Source organism: Felis catus, chromosome B3 (genome assembly GCF_018350175.1).
Source record: "Felis catus isolate Fca126 chromosome B3, F.catus_Fca126_mat1.0, whole genome shotgun sequence".
NCBI classification, from domain to species: Eukaryota; Metazoa; Chordata; class Mammalia; order Carnivora; family Felidae; genus Felis; species Felis catus.
The window spans coordinates 97,764,523-97,780,473 of NC_058373.1; the positions used below are offsets into that span (position 1 = coordinate 97,764,523).

The window sequence follows — 15,951 nt, forward strand, 5'->3', positions numbered from 1 at the left end:
AAGAAAATATTTACCCTCATTTCTGGTTCTATCCGTAAACAGTAAGGTTGATTCTGATACTGCTGAATTTCTCCAGTAATTTCAGCTACTTTCCTCCTCTTACTGAAATTGATTAAATCTTTCCCTTTCTTTTTTAAAAAATCATTATTCCCTTCTTCAGTTTTCAGAATATTTGTTAAATATATTCCTAGTAAAAAAAAGTATTTGAAGTTATAAAATTTGTTACTTAATCAACCATTTGAAAAAACAACTGTTCTAATAAAGTTGAAAGACATCCTATAATCCAGCAATTCTACCCCTAAAATGTTAAGTCTCTGATAGGTGTATTAATCAATTTTACATTAGGAATTTTTTTAACATGGGAAGAATTAAAAATAAAAAGAAAATTAGGGTTTAGAAAAGGCTTCTTTCTTAGACTAATAGCCTAAAATAAAAGGATTCACTCACAAAGTCTAAATTATAAGTGTTATATATGTTCTAACCATTTTAATATTTGATTATAAATATTTAATGCCAATGATCTTAAATAATGATCAATAAATAAATTTTAAGCCAATTCTGGTGATAAGACTACAGATTTATAAACTAATCCTCTGTTTTCCCAAAGCCCATAATTTAGATAGAAAAAGAATTATTCCTCACTCTGGGATAGTAAGAAAGTTTTTAGCTTCTTTTTCATACATAATTATGGGTTCATTTAAATCAGTAGCTCTCAATGGGGGGGACAATTTTGTCCTATAGGGGATATTTGGGATTGGCTAGAGATATTTTTGGTTAACATAACTGGTTGTGTATGTGTGTGTATACACAGGCATACATGTTTGTTCAAAATTCCTATGTTGAAATCCTAATGCCCAATGTGATAGTATTAGGAGATGGGGTCTTCAGGAAGTGCTTAAATCATGAAGATGGAGCCCTAGTGAATGGGATTAGTGCTTCTATAGAAAGACTCTACAGAGCTCCTTACAACAACTCTATGAGATAATTTTTATAACCTTATGTTAAAGACAGGGAAGTAGAGACTTTAAGTTTTATTTATCAATATGAACAGCTACTATCTGAGATATGCTCAGATATAAAAATTGGGACAATCTGCCTTTAAAGGCTGGTATCTCTTGGCTACAAAAAACTGTACCTAAAATGTAAGCATAAATCTATATTTAGTAACTTACCAAAAAAAGGCACACAAGGTGGATTGATTGACTTAAGTTTTACTAGGTATTTTTTAAAGTGATCTTGACTTAATTCCACAGCTTCATCCAAAATTCTCCTTTTTCTTTCCTGCAATGCCTTTAAAATATATGAAGTGAATATAATTTGTTTTTTACAATTCAATCATATTTTATGAACACAGAGTTTGGAATTTTATAAAATTCTGCAAATATCTGAAAAATAACTTTTTAAATTAAGGATGTGTAGTATTTCTTTCTGTACTTGCCTGAAATGATTTATCTATAAATATAAAACTTTTCAGTTTTTTTGATGTAAATTAGATGATTAAGCAATAAAAAATTCTTCCCAAGACCTTATTAGTTATATTTCTGATTAGCCAGAGTTTCAAGTTATAGCTATAGGAGAGAAATATAGTCCCAAAGCATTCAAATATTTTTGTACTTTCTACTGAAAGGTCTTTTGGGGTTAAGGGTAAGATTTTGCTAAGGAGGAGAAGGGTGTGGGAGGGAGAGAAGAATTGAATGAAAATTTAGTAAAGCAAGTAAGCAGAGTCATTTCTTTTATATTTCATTATTACATTTGTTACAAATTAATTATTTTTAACCTTGTAAGTACACACACACACACACACACACACACACACACACACACACAGCAAACTTTATACTTGACAGAAACTATTCAATGCATTTCCTTTAACTTAAGGAAAAAGCAAAGGTGACTGCGTTGTTAACTTTTATTCAGTACTATACACAAGTCCTAACTAGCATGAACAAAAAAAATAAAGTTCTAGAAAATGAAAAGAAAAATTGTCAGTATTCACAGAGGAAATAACTGTCTGTGAAGAAATAAATCTACATATAGAGTATTAATCAGAGAATTTAGCAAAGTTTCTGGATATAAAACTAATAGGCAAAAATCAATTGCATTTTTAGATATCATCAATAAAGAAAACAAGATATTAAAAAATATTCTAATATAAATCTAATAAAAAGGTATGAGATCTTCATGAAGAAAACCATAAAACTTTATTAAATGAATAAATAAATGGAGAGATACACATGATCATGGTTTGGAAAACTCACTGTAAAATTGTCAGTTCTTCATCAATTGAACCAACTGCAATTTATATAACCAATGCAACTCCCATCAAACTGTCAATAAATGTATGGAAGCAACTGGCTAGCCAGCCATATGGAACAAAACATGAAATTTAACTTCAACCTCACTCCATACTGAAAACTTATTTCCAGCTATGGCGTACCTGGGTGGCTCAGTCAGTTAGGCGTCCAACTTTGGCTCAGGTCATGATCTCGCTGCTGGTGGGTTTGAGCCCCACAAGGGGCTCTATGCTGACAGCTCAGAGCCTGGAGCTTGCTTCTATGTCTGCCTCTATCTCTTCCCCTCCCCCACTCAGGCTCGCTCGCTCGCTCTCTCTCTCTCTCTCCCCCTCCCCAAAATAAACATTTTAAAAAATGTAAGAAAAACTTATCTTCAGCTGGATTAAGGACTTAATGTGAAAGACAAAACATTAACATCTTAGAGGAAGATCAATTAAACAAGATACCCAAAAGCACAAATTATAAAAGACAAAATAAATAAATTTGACTACATTAAGAACTTTTGTTCATCAAAAGACATTTAAAAAAAGGTGAAAAGGGAAGATCTGACAAGAGATATTATCACACACTAACTGACAAAAGACTAAGTTCCAGTATATAAGAGAACTCATACAGATTCCAAAGAAAAACTCAACAATTAAAAAGTCAAAAAATTTCCATAAGAAGAAATACAAAGAACCAATAAATGTTTAAAAAGAGGTTCAAACTCATTAGAAATCAGGGGCTTATCAACCAAAACCACAAGACTAGAAAATGAAAAGGACTGACAATGTCAGTACTGGCGAGAATGTAAAACAACCAGAACTCACACATTTCTGGTGGGAGTATAAACTGGTACAATTACTTGGGAAAACAATTTGGCATTTTCTAGTATAGCTAATGATACCCATATCCTATCATCTAGTAGTTCTAGGTAAATAACAGAGAAATTTGTGCATGCATGCACTAGGATTTATTTAGAGAATGTTCATAGCACTATAACTGATAATAGCCTCACACTGGAAACATGCAAATGGCCATTAACTAATGAATAAATAAATAAAGTTTGGTAAATTTATTCTTATAATATGATACAGCTATGAAAAAGAATGAACTATAGCAGCAAGATACAACCTGGATGAATTTTTTTTTTTAAGTTTATTTATTTGGAAAGAGAGAAAAAGAGAGCGTGAGCAGGGTAGGGACAGAGAGAGAGGGAGAGAAAGAATCCCAAGCAGGTTTCACGCTATCAACACAGAGCCTGATGCGGGGCTCTATCTCATGAACCGTGAGATCTTGACCTGAGCCAAGATCAAGAGTTGGATGCATAAATGACTGTGCCACTCAGGTGCCCCAACCTGGATGAATTTTAGGAAGATAATGTTGCATAAAAAAAGCATTTGAAAAACTATATTCATATATAATTAAGAAACATGCAAAATGAAATAGTACATTGTTTAGAGATACAAATAATAAAACTATAGGAAAATAATAAGCAACAAAATTCAGAATGGTAATTGGCTCTGAACTGATGAAAAAGGAGATGGAATTGGGAGTTCTTAAATTGGATACCAAGTATACAGGTGTTGTTTGTATTTTTATTCTTTTGGCTTTAGACATAGTTTATAAATATTGTTCTATACCTAATATTAAGAGACTAAAACTTAAACCTCTCAAAATAAATACATTACACTTTAGAGTTTTTCAAAGTCAGAATTAAAATTATTAATCTATTAAATAGATTAATATTTGGCAATAATTAACTGTTAATATCCTTCATATATGAAAAATTCATACAAATAAATAAAATGCAAACACCCAAATAGAAAAATACATATACGAAAGCAGTTTGCCTTCCACTCCCCTCTAATCATAACCAACTGAAAGAACCAATGTTAAGAAAAGAGTATGTATCTTTCCATACTCTTCTCAATGCTCATGCAATTCCACTAACATGTTTAGGGTTTGCTCTGTTTTGTTACATAAAAATGAAATCGTATTATACTCATTGTTCTAAAGTTTTTCCCCTATAATATTACAAATATTATTTTAATACAATACACAGATCCTACTCACTTTTTTTCTATAGCTGAATAGTATTCTACACTGTTGGTGTAGAACAATGTATTCAAGTCATTCTATTTATGGACATACAGGTTGTTTCTACTACTAGTAGTAGTACTACTACTAGTGGTTTTCTGCTACTACAATTAACGCTGCAGAAACTACATCTTTGTACATTAACCATACAGTCTGGCACTTTTATTTCTGGATCCAAGAGTATGTGTTTTTTTAACATATACTTTCTGTATCTTCTGAATTTTCTGTAACAAACACTAAACATGTACTCTTATATATAATTTAAAAAACCAAATTTTAAGTTTTAGAAAGACTTCTCTCCATGTTCCTCTTTCTTTGACTGTATACATTAAACTAAAGGTAACTGAAGTAATTTGTATACTTATATTTAAAATGCTTGTCATTTATTTGAAACAATCAATGTGTCACTGGAAAAATCCATTTGGAACTTCATTACATTTAAGTAGCATATTAAACAAAGTCTCAAGTCACACATTCCTTGAAGAATCCTAGGCTTACCAGTGTATACTGATATATTTAAGGGAATAAGATGATTTATAAAGGATTCATTCAAAACTACTGGTGGTAGAACCAGTGTCTTTTACATCAATTGTATCTCCCCCCCCAAAAAAGATAAAATATTTAAGCCTAAAACTTACCTCAAAAGTATGGTCTAGTCTGTACACTGACACTGAATTTACTGCACTGACTATCTCCAATACACCATTGAAATTATTCAAATCTTGAAAAACTTGCAGAATTTCTATAATTCTACTTAGTACTGCCACCCGTTCCTCAAAATTTTCTGCTTCCACAATGCACCTAACCAAAAAAATAAAAATAAAAAAAATCATGGCTTAAAATGCAATTATGCAATTTCCTCACCTCATCTAGAAAAGAAGAAATGTATTTTTAGCCAGAATTTAAGCTTATAGATGACTTCTATTATGATTATTAAGAAGTAATAAGACAGAGTAAGTAAACACTCACTTTTCAAACCAGAGGGTGAGATTTGTGGTATGGCGAATCATTTTTAATAAATTTGGAGAATTTATTTCTTTATCTTCTTTGGTCCACACACTCCCTACAAGTTCAGAAGGCTGGACTTTCCTGTGGAACCAAAAATCAATCCAACTTAACTTACAAATGATTAGTATCAAGATTATTTAAATATCTCCTAAAACTTAGTAAGGAAAAGACAACCCAAAAGATAGATGGACAAACATATAAACAGGTTTAAATCACAGAGGACTGGACCCAAATAGTCACATAAACATGAAAAAATATTTTATCTCTTATTCAGGGAGAAGAACATTAAACCACAACAAAATGCCATTTCACTCCTGTCAGACTAACAAAAGTCTAATGATACCAAATGGGTAAAGATGTGAAAAAAACAGCACCTTTCCAACGCTAATGTGCAAGTGAAAACTATAACAATCACCTTGTAAATAAATTTAGCAATTTCTCAAAATACTGAAGATATACATATTCAATTACCCCACAATTCTATCTAGGTATATATTCTAGACACACCAGGTTATAAGAAAACATGAGTAAGAATATTCAGTGAAGCAGTCATTATTTCCAAGAGTGAAAAATCACAAACAACCTACAGGTTCATCATCAAGAGACTAGATAAATTATGGAGCATTCATATAATGGAATATCACACAGTAATTAGAATAAGCAAACTAGAGCTATATTCATCAACTTGAATACCAGAAACAATTTAAGTGCAAAATATGTTGCAGAATGATACATAAGTATAAACTATTTTAAATCTGCAAAACAATATTATATACTGTTGATCAATGTGTGTATGTAAATAAATTATAAAGACATACATAAGAACAATAAACACCAAATAAAGGATAGTGGTTATTGGGAGAAAGAAGAGGAATGGAATTGAGAGGAATTAGTGTAAGGATTTCATTTTTGTAATGCTTTTGTTGTTCATGAGCCCTCCTTATGTAATTTTCTACATTTTTTTAAATACCTGAATTACTTCATTAAAAAACCAGACATAAAAGCAGATTAAATCATTGTATACAGTCAGTCAGGATTACATATTTAAAAAATTGACCAGTGGCATACCCATCAATGTCCTACAGACGTGGCTATTAATTAATTAAAAAAAGGTTTTTAATCAGTAGATTCAAGTATACATGGATACTTGCTAACAGTTTTTAAAATAAGTTTTCTTATGTGGTTCTATTATTTCACCAGAAATTCAGTTTACAGTGTCAACGTTTTACATGTTAGTCTTAATCCATAATACACATATCACTTAACAAACCTATTTTCTGTGTTCTGAAGGCAGGTCCACATAGAGCTAAGTGTTTTTGTTTTGTTTCTGATGTCCACTCATGTAACAGTTACTTTATGAGGAAAAACTTGATACAGTACTATTTGCTTTTTAATCTCATGTAACAAGTCCCTCATTCCTACCTTTACAAAAGCAAAAAACAACCTGAACTCCAAATTACTTAAAATACAACACAACACTCTGAATCAGATGTTGACAACTTCTGATGTGTGTGCTAAATTCTGAATGGCACGGCCAGGGCGAACCAGAAGCCCAATTCTAAAGAAGGAAAAGATTTTATCTCTGCTGCCTTCCTACATTCTCCATTAGCACTAAATTTTGTGTATTCTTGCTTTTCCCTTTAAAAAAAAGTGGCTGCCAATCAGGATAACTTCTTAAAGGTATTTGTATTTTGGAAGGGATTCCTAAATGCAGAAAAGTTTTTGATGGAATGATAGTGGTGGGAGGTCATTTTTTGACAGAGTTGGGGGAGGAGGCAGTTACCTGCAAGGCCTGTACTCTTCATAGGAGCCTGGGTTGTAAATGAAAGAAGAAAGCTTAAATTAGGAAGAAGACAGAATAGGGCTAATGTAATGGGAAAGGGAGAGTGGTTTAAAAAAAGATGGTAGAGGAAGAAGCTGATAAACGCAAGCTGAAAGGAGAGAAGACTATAGTTAGAAGCTGCTTGAATTAGTAATTTTGAAATAAGAATGATTTGGAGTGATAACAAGATATGGAATATGACCACGAGAGGTGTTTTGATTTGGAGTGGAGAATGACATTGGAAGTGATGAAACCATGAAACTGTAAAGGTTAGGTTGTGAATGGGTGATCTGCATGGATACAGGGTAATGGCAGGAAGTGTTTTACAAGTAAAGACAGATGATGGGATACAGATCAAAGTAAACAGCCAAGCACATTTCTAATGAATTTCACAAATGAAAGAAAGTGGTTCAGAAGTTTTAAGCATGGGTCATCATCACACCTTATAACTTTTCTTTAAAGTTAATATGAATTTTTAACTTAAATAGAGGGGCAGAGGGAGGACAGAGGATCTGAAGTGGGCTCTGTGTTGACAGCAGAGCCCAACATGGGGCTCGAACTCACAAGCTGTGCGTGAGATCATAACCTGAGCTGAAGTCAGATGTTTAACCAACTGAACCACCCAGACGCCCCTAAAGTTAATACTGACTTCAAACAGCTGAAGTACTTAAGACTCCTTTCAAAAAATAATGGAATCTTTATTCTTCTAAAAATTTTGTTATTCAATTGCCTAGCAAACCTAACTCAAACTCCAAATTTAAATTTTGATTATGTAGAACCTGAAAAAAGAAAATAAAGCTTGTCTCACTCAATATTCTATTTACTCAGCTGCCTTTAAGAGTACCGATCCATACTGACTGATTTAGCTGAACCAACTCCAACTAAAGCAACCTGAGAAAGTATTAGGAGCAGAAGCTGGGTGACTGCCTTGAAAGTGTTGCTATTCTGCTGCATAGTTTCTCTCCACCACTACTCTAGTGAAGGATTTCTAGGCCCTACTTAGGCCTAAACAGCAATAAGACTTTTACCTATAGAAAAAAATTGTAGTTAAAAACTGTGCTGTGAGCTTTCCTCCAAGCCCACAAGAAGACATGAGGGATTTTTTTAAAAAAATTTCTTTTAATCTTTATTTATTTTTGAGAGAGAGACAGAGTGTGAGCAGGGGAGGGGCAGAGAGAGAGGGAGACACAGAATCTGAAGCAGGCTTCAGGCCCTGAGCCATCAGCACAGAGCCTGACGCGGGGCTCGAACCCATGAACCGTGAGATCATGACCCTAAGCCGAAGTCGGATGCTCAACCGACTGAGCCACCCAGGCACCCCGACATGAGGCATTTTTAAGCATTCATAAATAATTTGCAAAATGTTCTGAAAATAGACAGAGGTATGTTTAAGATTCTTGAAAACAGAGCAGCAAATGAACATTAATTGTTTACCTGTAGAGATCAGATTCCAAAAGTGTCAGCTGACGTGCAATTTCTATTGGATGAAGTGTCATAAGATCAAATGTTTCAAACTGTCCTGGTCTGCTAATATGCCATTCAATTGGTGGAGGTGGACTCTCAAAGGTAATATTATGGCTTATTCCATTTGCCTGAGCTTGTTTCTTCCTCTTGATGATCTTAGCAATTGACTCTACCCACTTCTTCATAGCTTTCCCTATGTTTGTGTTGCAGAGTACAAATAAAAAAATACTTTTAACTTGACAGACTGACTGCAAATCTTTATATAATCTCTGATCTTCACCCAGCTTCAATAATTATCAACTCATGGCCAATTTTGGTTTCATCTAACCCCACTCGTGCCCTCCCTCCACCCCCCATGTTATTGTGAAACAAGTATATCATATTATTTCATTTGTATTTAAGTATGTATCTAAAAAATTAAACACTTTTTTTAAATGACCACAATACCATTATCATATATAAAAATGACAATAACTTAATATCATCAAATATCTAATTAGTGCTCAGATTTCCCTGATTCTCTGATAAATTCTTTCTAATAGTTGGTTTCTTCGAAATAGGGTTTGAACATGAACTATAAATTGCACTGAGTCAGTGTCTCAAATCTCTTTTCATCAATTTACAGTCTCTCCTTTTCTCTCTCATTTTTGCTTGCAATTCACTTGTTAAAATGGAATCATCTGCCTTGTGGTATTTCCCAAGTCTGAATTTTTCCAATTGTTTTTGTGGTATCTCTGTTCCCTGTTTTTTCTGTAAATCACATGCACAGAGATGTGATACGATATAGGATCAATTTTTTGACATGAATACTTGCACGAATAGTTCCAACAGCCAGCATATAATGTCCAGTTACTTCTCTTGTTACAATATTAGGGAGTTGAAAAATAGTAATATTCTAATTCTATCATTCCTTCTCCATTTATTAAAATATTTTTATAAAAAGAAACTTTCCCTCATCACTATTTGGTTATGCTGTGGTATAACTTACTTCAGAAAGGCCTTACGACATCAACTTCAGACATTAACATAACCCTTTACTTGCTTTATTCTAATACATATATGTATTTTTTTTATTTTAGAGAGAGAGAAAGAGTGAGTGTGAGTGGGGGAGAGGGACAGAGGGAGAAAGAGACAATCTTAAGCAGGTTGCACACTTAATGCAGAGCCCAACATTGGACTGGATCCCACGACCCTGGGATCATGACCCGAGCCAAAATCAAAAGTCAGATGCTCAATCCACTGAGCCACCCAGGTGCCCCTACATATATTATTTTAGGAGTTTCTTAGATCATATATAATTTAGTGTCCTCATTAAGAAAATAATACAAAAAAATTAATTTACTACCAAAAACAAGTATCAAGGCACACATGATGATAATGTACCTTAAACATCTCAAAGCTGAAACAAAGGAATCACAGTCTCTATTTTAAATAAAATCCCCCTTAAGTAAAAACAAGTAGGAGAGAAGTTAGGTTTAAACTATTCTTAATTAATGCCTTATACTGTTAGATAAATGATCTTGATTCAATAATATACATTTGCTTAAATGTTCGTGGTGCAGAATTTAATTTCATGGGCTGTGCTCTGAAACTTCAGATAGGAAAGTCCTATCTTTCAGGTGCTAAAAATATACAAAGACTTTTCCAGAAGTAAATATCATTTTGAAAAGCTGTTAACCATTCAAAACTAAAGAATAAGATTAAGGAGAACACGAAAATAGATAAAATTAGTTGAAAGAATGGAAACCTTGAGATAAAATTTTAAATGTTTATTAAAGAAGACTTATAACTTCTTTTAAAGAAAGATTCTCCTAAAAAACTTGAAAAGGTAAGGTTCTCAGACTTCCAGTGGCTCTAACATGTGAGTTCCTTAGAGTCTATAAACCATACCAAATGTTATTTCAACTGTTAAAATACATATAATAGTTTAGCTTATTTAAAAGTCAAATTTAAAAATCAACTCATGTGCAACATAAGATTCAATCAAACCTTTAAATAATATACCTCTTACACTTGAAATGAAGGATTCTAGTCTCTCAAGCAACTCCAAATCTCTTTCAAAGTCATAAAAATGATGTTCAACCCAGTGCCGAAACACATTTAAGATCCTAAAAAAAAATGGAAAGAAACACATTTTAGCAAAACCTAAGCTTCTTCTACTTCTCTAATATCATAGTGACAACTTTATATACAAGGGCCAATATAACACTCAGAGTCTCTATTTTGTATTTAGTTAAAACCTTAAGTACTTCAATGATGTGAAAACCGGTCTCAAGACTAATTTATTGTTTTAAAATTATACTTTAAAAATATTTATAAGCATAAAAATTGTAGTTTCCATATTTAACTACCCCTTTATGCTTAGGAAAAGTAACTTTTCTTTATAGATATGTAGAAAATTCATCTTCTGTACAGTACAAACACTATTTTAAATTCTTAAATTGAAAAGGATTTTTTTTAAAGATCTAAATTGATATATTTTTCACATAAAATGGCAAATCAAATAAGATTAATGTATTTGTTTCCAAACTCAAGTGCTATCATCAGACTTCTCTTATCTATAGTTATGCCCACATTTCCTTATTTTATGTCAAGATAAAAATATTTCTGACAGAGCTGTTTTGTTTTGTAGTACCTCAAAAATGACTCTTACAACCTTGCAAACAGAGATTTAATCTATCTGTATAAATATAACATTATATATAACAAATATAACACTACATAATGATAGTGTAAATTAATTACTTTAGAATTTTTTCTTCATTATTTTAAAAAATGACCATTTATAGGTTAGCTTCTCTCTCCCCCCCCAACCCCACCCGACTTTAGTTTTTCTCCCAGGCTAAGAAAAAACTTTAAATTCCCAATCTCTGTCATGTTATCTATAATAAAACAATCTTTTTTTTTTTAATTTTTTTTTCAACATTTTTTATTTTATTTTTGGGACAGAGAGAGACAGAGCATGAACGGGGGAGGGCCAGAGAGAGAGGGAGACACAGAATCAGAAACAGGCTCCAGGCTCCGAGCCATCAGCCCAGAGCCTGACGCGGGGCTCGAACTCACAGACCGCGAGATCGTGACCTGGCTGAAGTCAGACGCTTAACCGACTGCGCCACCCAGGCGCCCCTATAATAAAACAATCTTAAGTTACTGTGTGCCTGGTAGACTCGGTGGCTTAGAAAATATTTCAAAGAAACAAAACTGTTAACTTCTAGTTCACACTTAGGTCAATCTGTTGCCAATTTCTGTCCTTCATAATTTCTACAGCAGCTAATGTAATTTTAAAATTAGTATCATGTACAGGAAAAAAAATCTAATTAGACTTCATCAAAATTAAAAACTTCCATTGACCAAAAGACATTATTAAGAAAATGTAAACAGATGGGGCACCTGGGTGGCTCACTCAGTTAAGCGTCTGACTTCCAATTGGGTCATGATCTCACAGCTCGTGAGTTCGAGCCCTGCATCAGGCTCTGTGCTGAAAGCTTAGAGCCTGGAGCCTGCTTCAGATTCTGTATCTCCCTCTCTGTCTGCCCCTCCCCCACTAGTGCTCTGTCTTTCAAATATAAATAAATGTAAAAAAAATTTTTTTTAAAAGAAAAATGCAAATTAAAACTACAAAGACATACCACTATACCCCACCAGTTCAGCTAAAATATAAAGACTGACATAACTAAATGTTGGTGAGGATATGGAGCAACTGGAACTCTCATACATTGGTGGTAAGAGTGTAATAAAGAACAATCACTTTGGGGAAAGATTCGACAGTTTCTTTTAAAACCAAAAATATAAATACAAAGCTAGCCACTCCACTCTGAGTTATTTACCCAAGACATATGAAAAAATATATTCACAAAAGATTTATAAAATAAAGTTCATAGCAGCTTTATTCATAGTAATAAAAAACTGAAAAGAACCCAGGTGTCCTTCAGTGGGAAAAAAAACTGTGGTATATTCATATTGCTACCTTAGCAATAAAACAGAAGAAACTACTGACACAAGCAAAAACATGCTCAGAAGCATGATGAGTGAAAAATGTCAGACACAAAAGAGTACATAAGAATCCATTTATATGAAATTCTGAAACAGGTAAAACCAATCTATGGAGGAAGATGAATACTGCTTTGGGCAATGAGGACAAAAATTGATTAGAATGGGCATGAGAAAACTTTCTGAGGTGATGGGAACATTTATATCTTGAAAGGAGTTTGGATTATAGAGATGTATGTATTTGTTAAAATTCAACCAAAGTACATTTAAGATGTGATTGTTTTGGGGCTACTGGGGGGCAACTGGTTGAGCAACCAACTCGATTTTGACTCAGGTCAGAATCTTAGTTTATGAAATCAAGCCCCACATCAGGCTCTGTGCTGACAGCTCAGAGCCTGCTTGGGATTCTCTCTCCTCTTCTCTCCTACTCCTCTTCCACTCATGTGTGTGCATGTGTATGCACATGTACTCACTCTTTAAATAAACTTAAAAAAAAGATGCAAAAGTACAATAAACAAATAATGCACTTTTAATGATATACAAATTGAAGTATTTAAGAAGTGTACTTTGAAATACGTCCCCTAAATTTGACGATTAATGGACCAAAAGAAGAATAATAAATGAATATATGTGTGATAAAATAAATATAGCAAAATTAACAGTAGATCTAGGTGGTGGATGTATGAACTCTCACTGTAAAATTCTCTCAAACTTCATTTATGTTAAAAATTTTGCAATACAACAATAGAAAATGTTACGATTGTTATAAAAATTACCATCATTGCTAAAAATTCTTTAATGTTTGTAGGACTGTTTTAACAACCTGGCTTGTATTTCAAGGCCATCTTGAATTCCACCCCATTCATTCCATATAGTTAATACCCCTACTACTTCTTGCAATACATTGTCTTCATTTCTGTTGAGTTAGTTTCCGTACTTATTTCGTCTGCACACCATTCTCACTTTTGTCTTCTTGCCTTTGTTCATACTATTTCCCAGGACCTTGAATACCTATGGTCATTTTCTGCCTACCTAAATCCTATACACCCTTTAGGGGCACTCAGATTTACCTCTTCCAAGATGGCTTCCCCTAGCTAATCTTAGCTATTGCTCAAATTATATAGGGATATATTTTTTAAAGCCACTTAAACATTTAAAATAGAATACATGACTATTATTACCGAACACAGAGCTCAAATTCACAACCCCAAAATCAAGAGTCGCATGCTCTGACTGAGCCAGCCAGGTACCCCTTAAATTTTTTAAAGTTTTGGCTGAGAGTCATGTAGCTGGGAACTCTACATTTCTCTGAAACTACATTCATTTGTGACAATTATCCTGGAAAATAAATCATATACTCAGTTCCAAAGTTGTAATTTATTAGTTAGCAATAATCAAGGAATCTTAATAGTTACAAAGAAAAAAATATTTAGATCATGTACAATTAGGGACTGTAAAGAGAGCTAGTCAAAGGAGCTTCCAATTTCCAATCTCAGTGGTATAAAAAACGAACACGGGCTTAAGAAGTCAAAATGGAGTCTGAAACCTGTCCTGCTGTTCTCTTTATATGACCTATCTCAAATTACTTTATCTTGCTAAGTTTCAATTTCCTCATATAAGTTTCAATTTCTTTCATATATAAAGTAGTAACTGTGTTATGAGGATGAGATAAAAACGATAAGGCATTTAGGTACACAGTGAGTACCTAACAGCTAGCAGCTGCTATTATCAATTAACATTTTTAGAAATTGCTGAAATGATTTTTTAGATGAAGTAATAAATGTCTATGTTTTGTGTGAGAATAATGGGGAAAGAGCTATAGATTCCATAAATATCATAAACTATAAAATAGCCCAGAATTACTAGATGATCACAAAGGAGGAGGAGCAAAGTTGACAGTAGGCACACTCACATAAAATTTTATAATTTTTACTTAATAGGTATCCTGGTATGCTAACTGTATATTGAAAACTGAACAGCACATAAAAAATAAAATATTCAGGCCAAACCTAAGTTGTACTGGTTGGACATATTCCTTGCGAAACCTTTTAAGGTCTGCACTGATTGGCTGTTCGCCTTTCTCTACTGCCAATTTATCTGCTTCAGTAGGTTCTGGCTCTGGAATTTCAAATCTAAGAAAAAAAAGAAGCAAAATGAGAGAAATTTTTTGTTTCATATACAAATGAAAAGGATTTAAAATACAACAGAAAAAATATTTTATTTAAGCAACTTTCTTTCTTATCATTTATGTGAAAAGTGCAATTACTGATAAACTTTCCCCGAAGTATTCCATACTGTAAGAAATTGTTCTTTAGCTATACAGTAGGAAGGTTTAATATTCTTACTTTTATCAAAACAAGTTTGGTAACTAGCACTGATCAATACAGAAAAGGTCAATTAAAAAGATCAAGCTATATAAAAATAATCTATAAGAAAAACTTTCTTAAATGATGTAACAGAATTGGTATATCTAATAATCTGTCCTTAATATTTATTTTGTTAAAATTAGACATAAACTTCCTTAAATGACTATACATACAAGAGAAGGCCCAAACTGAATTTTAAACAATATTTGAAGAACACACTTAAGTGGATAAGGTAACAATCAAAGCTAAAACAAACAAATAAAAGGAAACCTTGCCCAATCATAGGAAATATAGCTAAAATAGGAGTCTAAGAAATGTGCTTTCCTTATTTTGGACATGGAAATACAACTAACTAGATCTTCATAGCACATTACACTGATTCAGTCTGGTAAACTTAGTTTCACAGTACAACATAATGATACAGGTGAAGATGTAATTCTGGTATTAGGTTTTTATATGTGAAACAAAAATTATTTTGGAGCCCAGACACTATCTAAAGAAGAAAAATTCAATCCAAAACTTAGAGTTTTTAAAAAACTAATCATAATGAAAGAACTGTTAATTTTTTTACATATAAGACTTTAATTATGTTTTTAATAAGAGTATTTATCTTTTGGAAAATGAAAATATTTACAGATGAAATATGTTGTGTAGGATTTACTTCTAAATAATCCTGGGTTAGAGTATTGAAGTCAGTAGGGAAAGAGATGAAAAATGGGTTGATAATTACTGAAGCTGGATGATGAATAAATGGGGTTTACTGTACTCTTCCATTTACTCTTTTATATGGTTTGAAATGACATATAAATGGTTTTAAAGTGACATATAAATGGTTTTAAAGTGACAAGTAAAAAAGTCTCTTTTAAGGAAGTTTTTATTGCCCCCCAAAAACTCATTTAAATACATACTCAAAATTAGGTCTTTTTGA

At 32.7% G+C, this 15,951-nt stretch overlaps 1 protein-coding gene across 3 annotated transcripts in view; it reads right to left on the reverse strand.

Annotated features, from left to right (window-relative positions):
- Window positions 1-15,951, reverse strand: part of SOS2 (SOS Ras/Rho guanine nucleotide exchange factor 2) — a 90,432-nt gene that overhangs the window by 16,345 nt on the left and 58,136 nt on the right. For 2 of the 3 annotated variants that reach the window (XM_045059890.1, XM_023255675.2), the window contains 7 exons: window positions 14,667-14,789; window positions 10,672-10,775; window positions 8,638-8,860; window positions 5,343-5,462; window positions 5,012-5,174; window positions 1,173-1,290; window positions 15-187 (listed from right to left, as the gene is read on the reverse strand). In XM_045059890.1, coding sequence (XP_044915825.1) covers window positions 15-187; window positions 1,173-1,290; window positions 5,012-5,174; window positions 5,343-5,462; window positions 8,638-8,860; window positions 10,672-10,775; window positions 14,667-14,789 — 1,024 coding nt within the window. The remainder of the gene's footprint in view (window positions 1-14; window positions 188-1,172; window positions 1,291-5,011; window positions 5,175-5,342; window positions 5,463-8,637; window positions 8,861-10,671; window positions 10,776-14,666; window positions 14,790-15,951) is intronic. The other variant, XM_045059891.1, reaches the window with a different exon arrangement.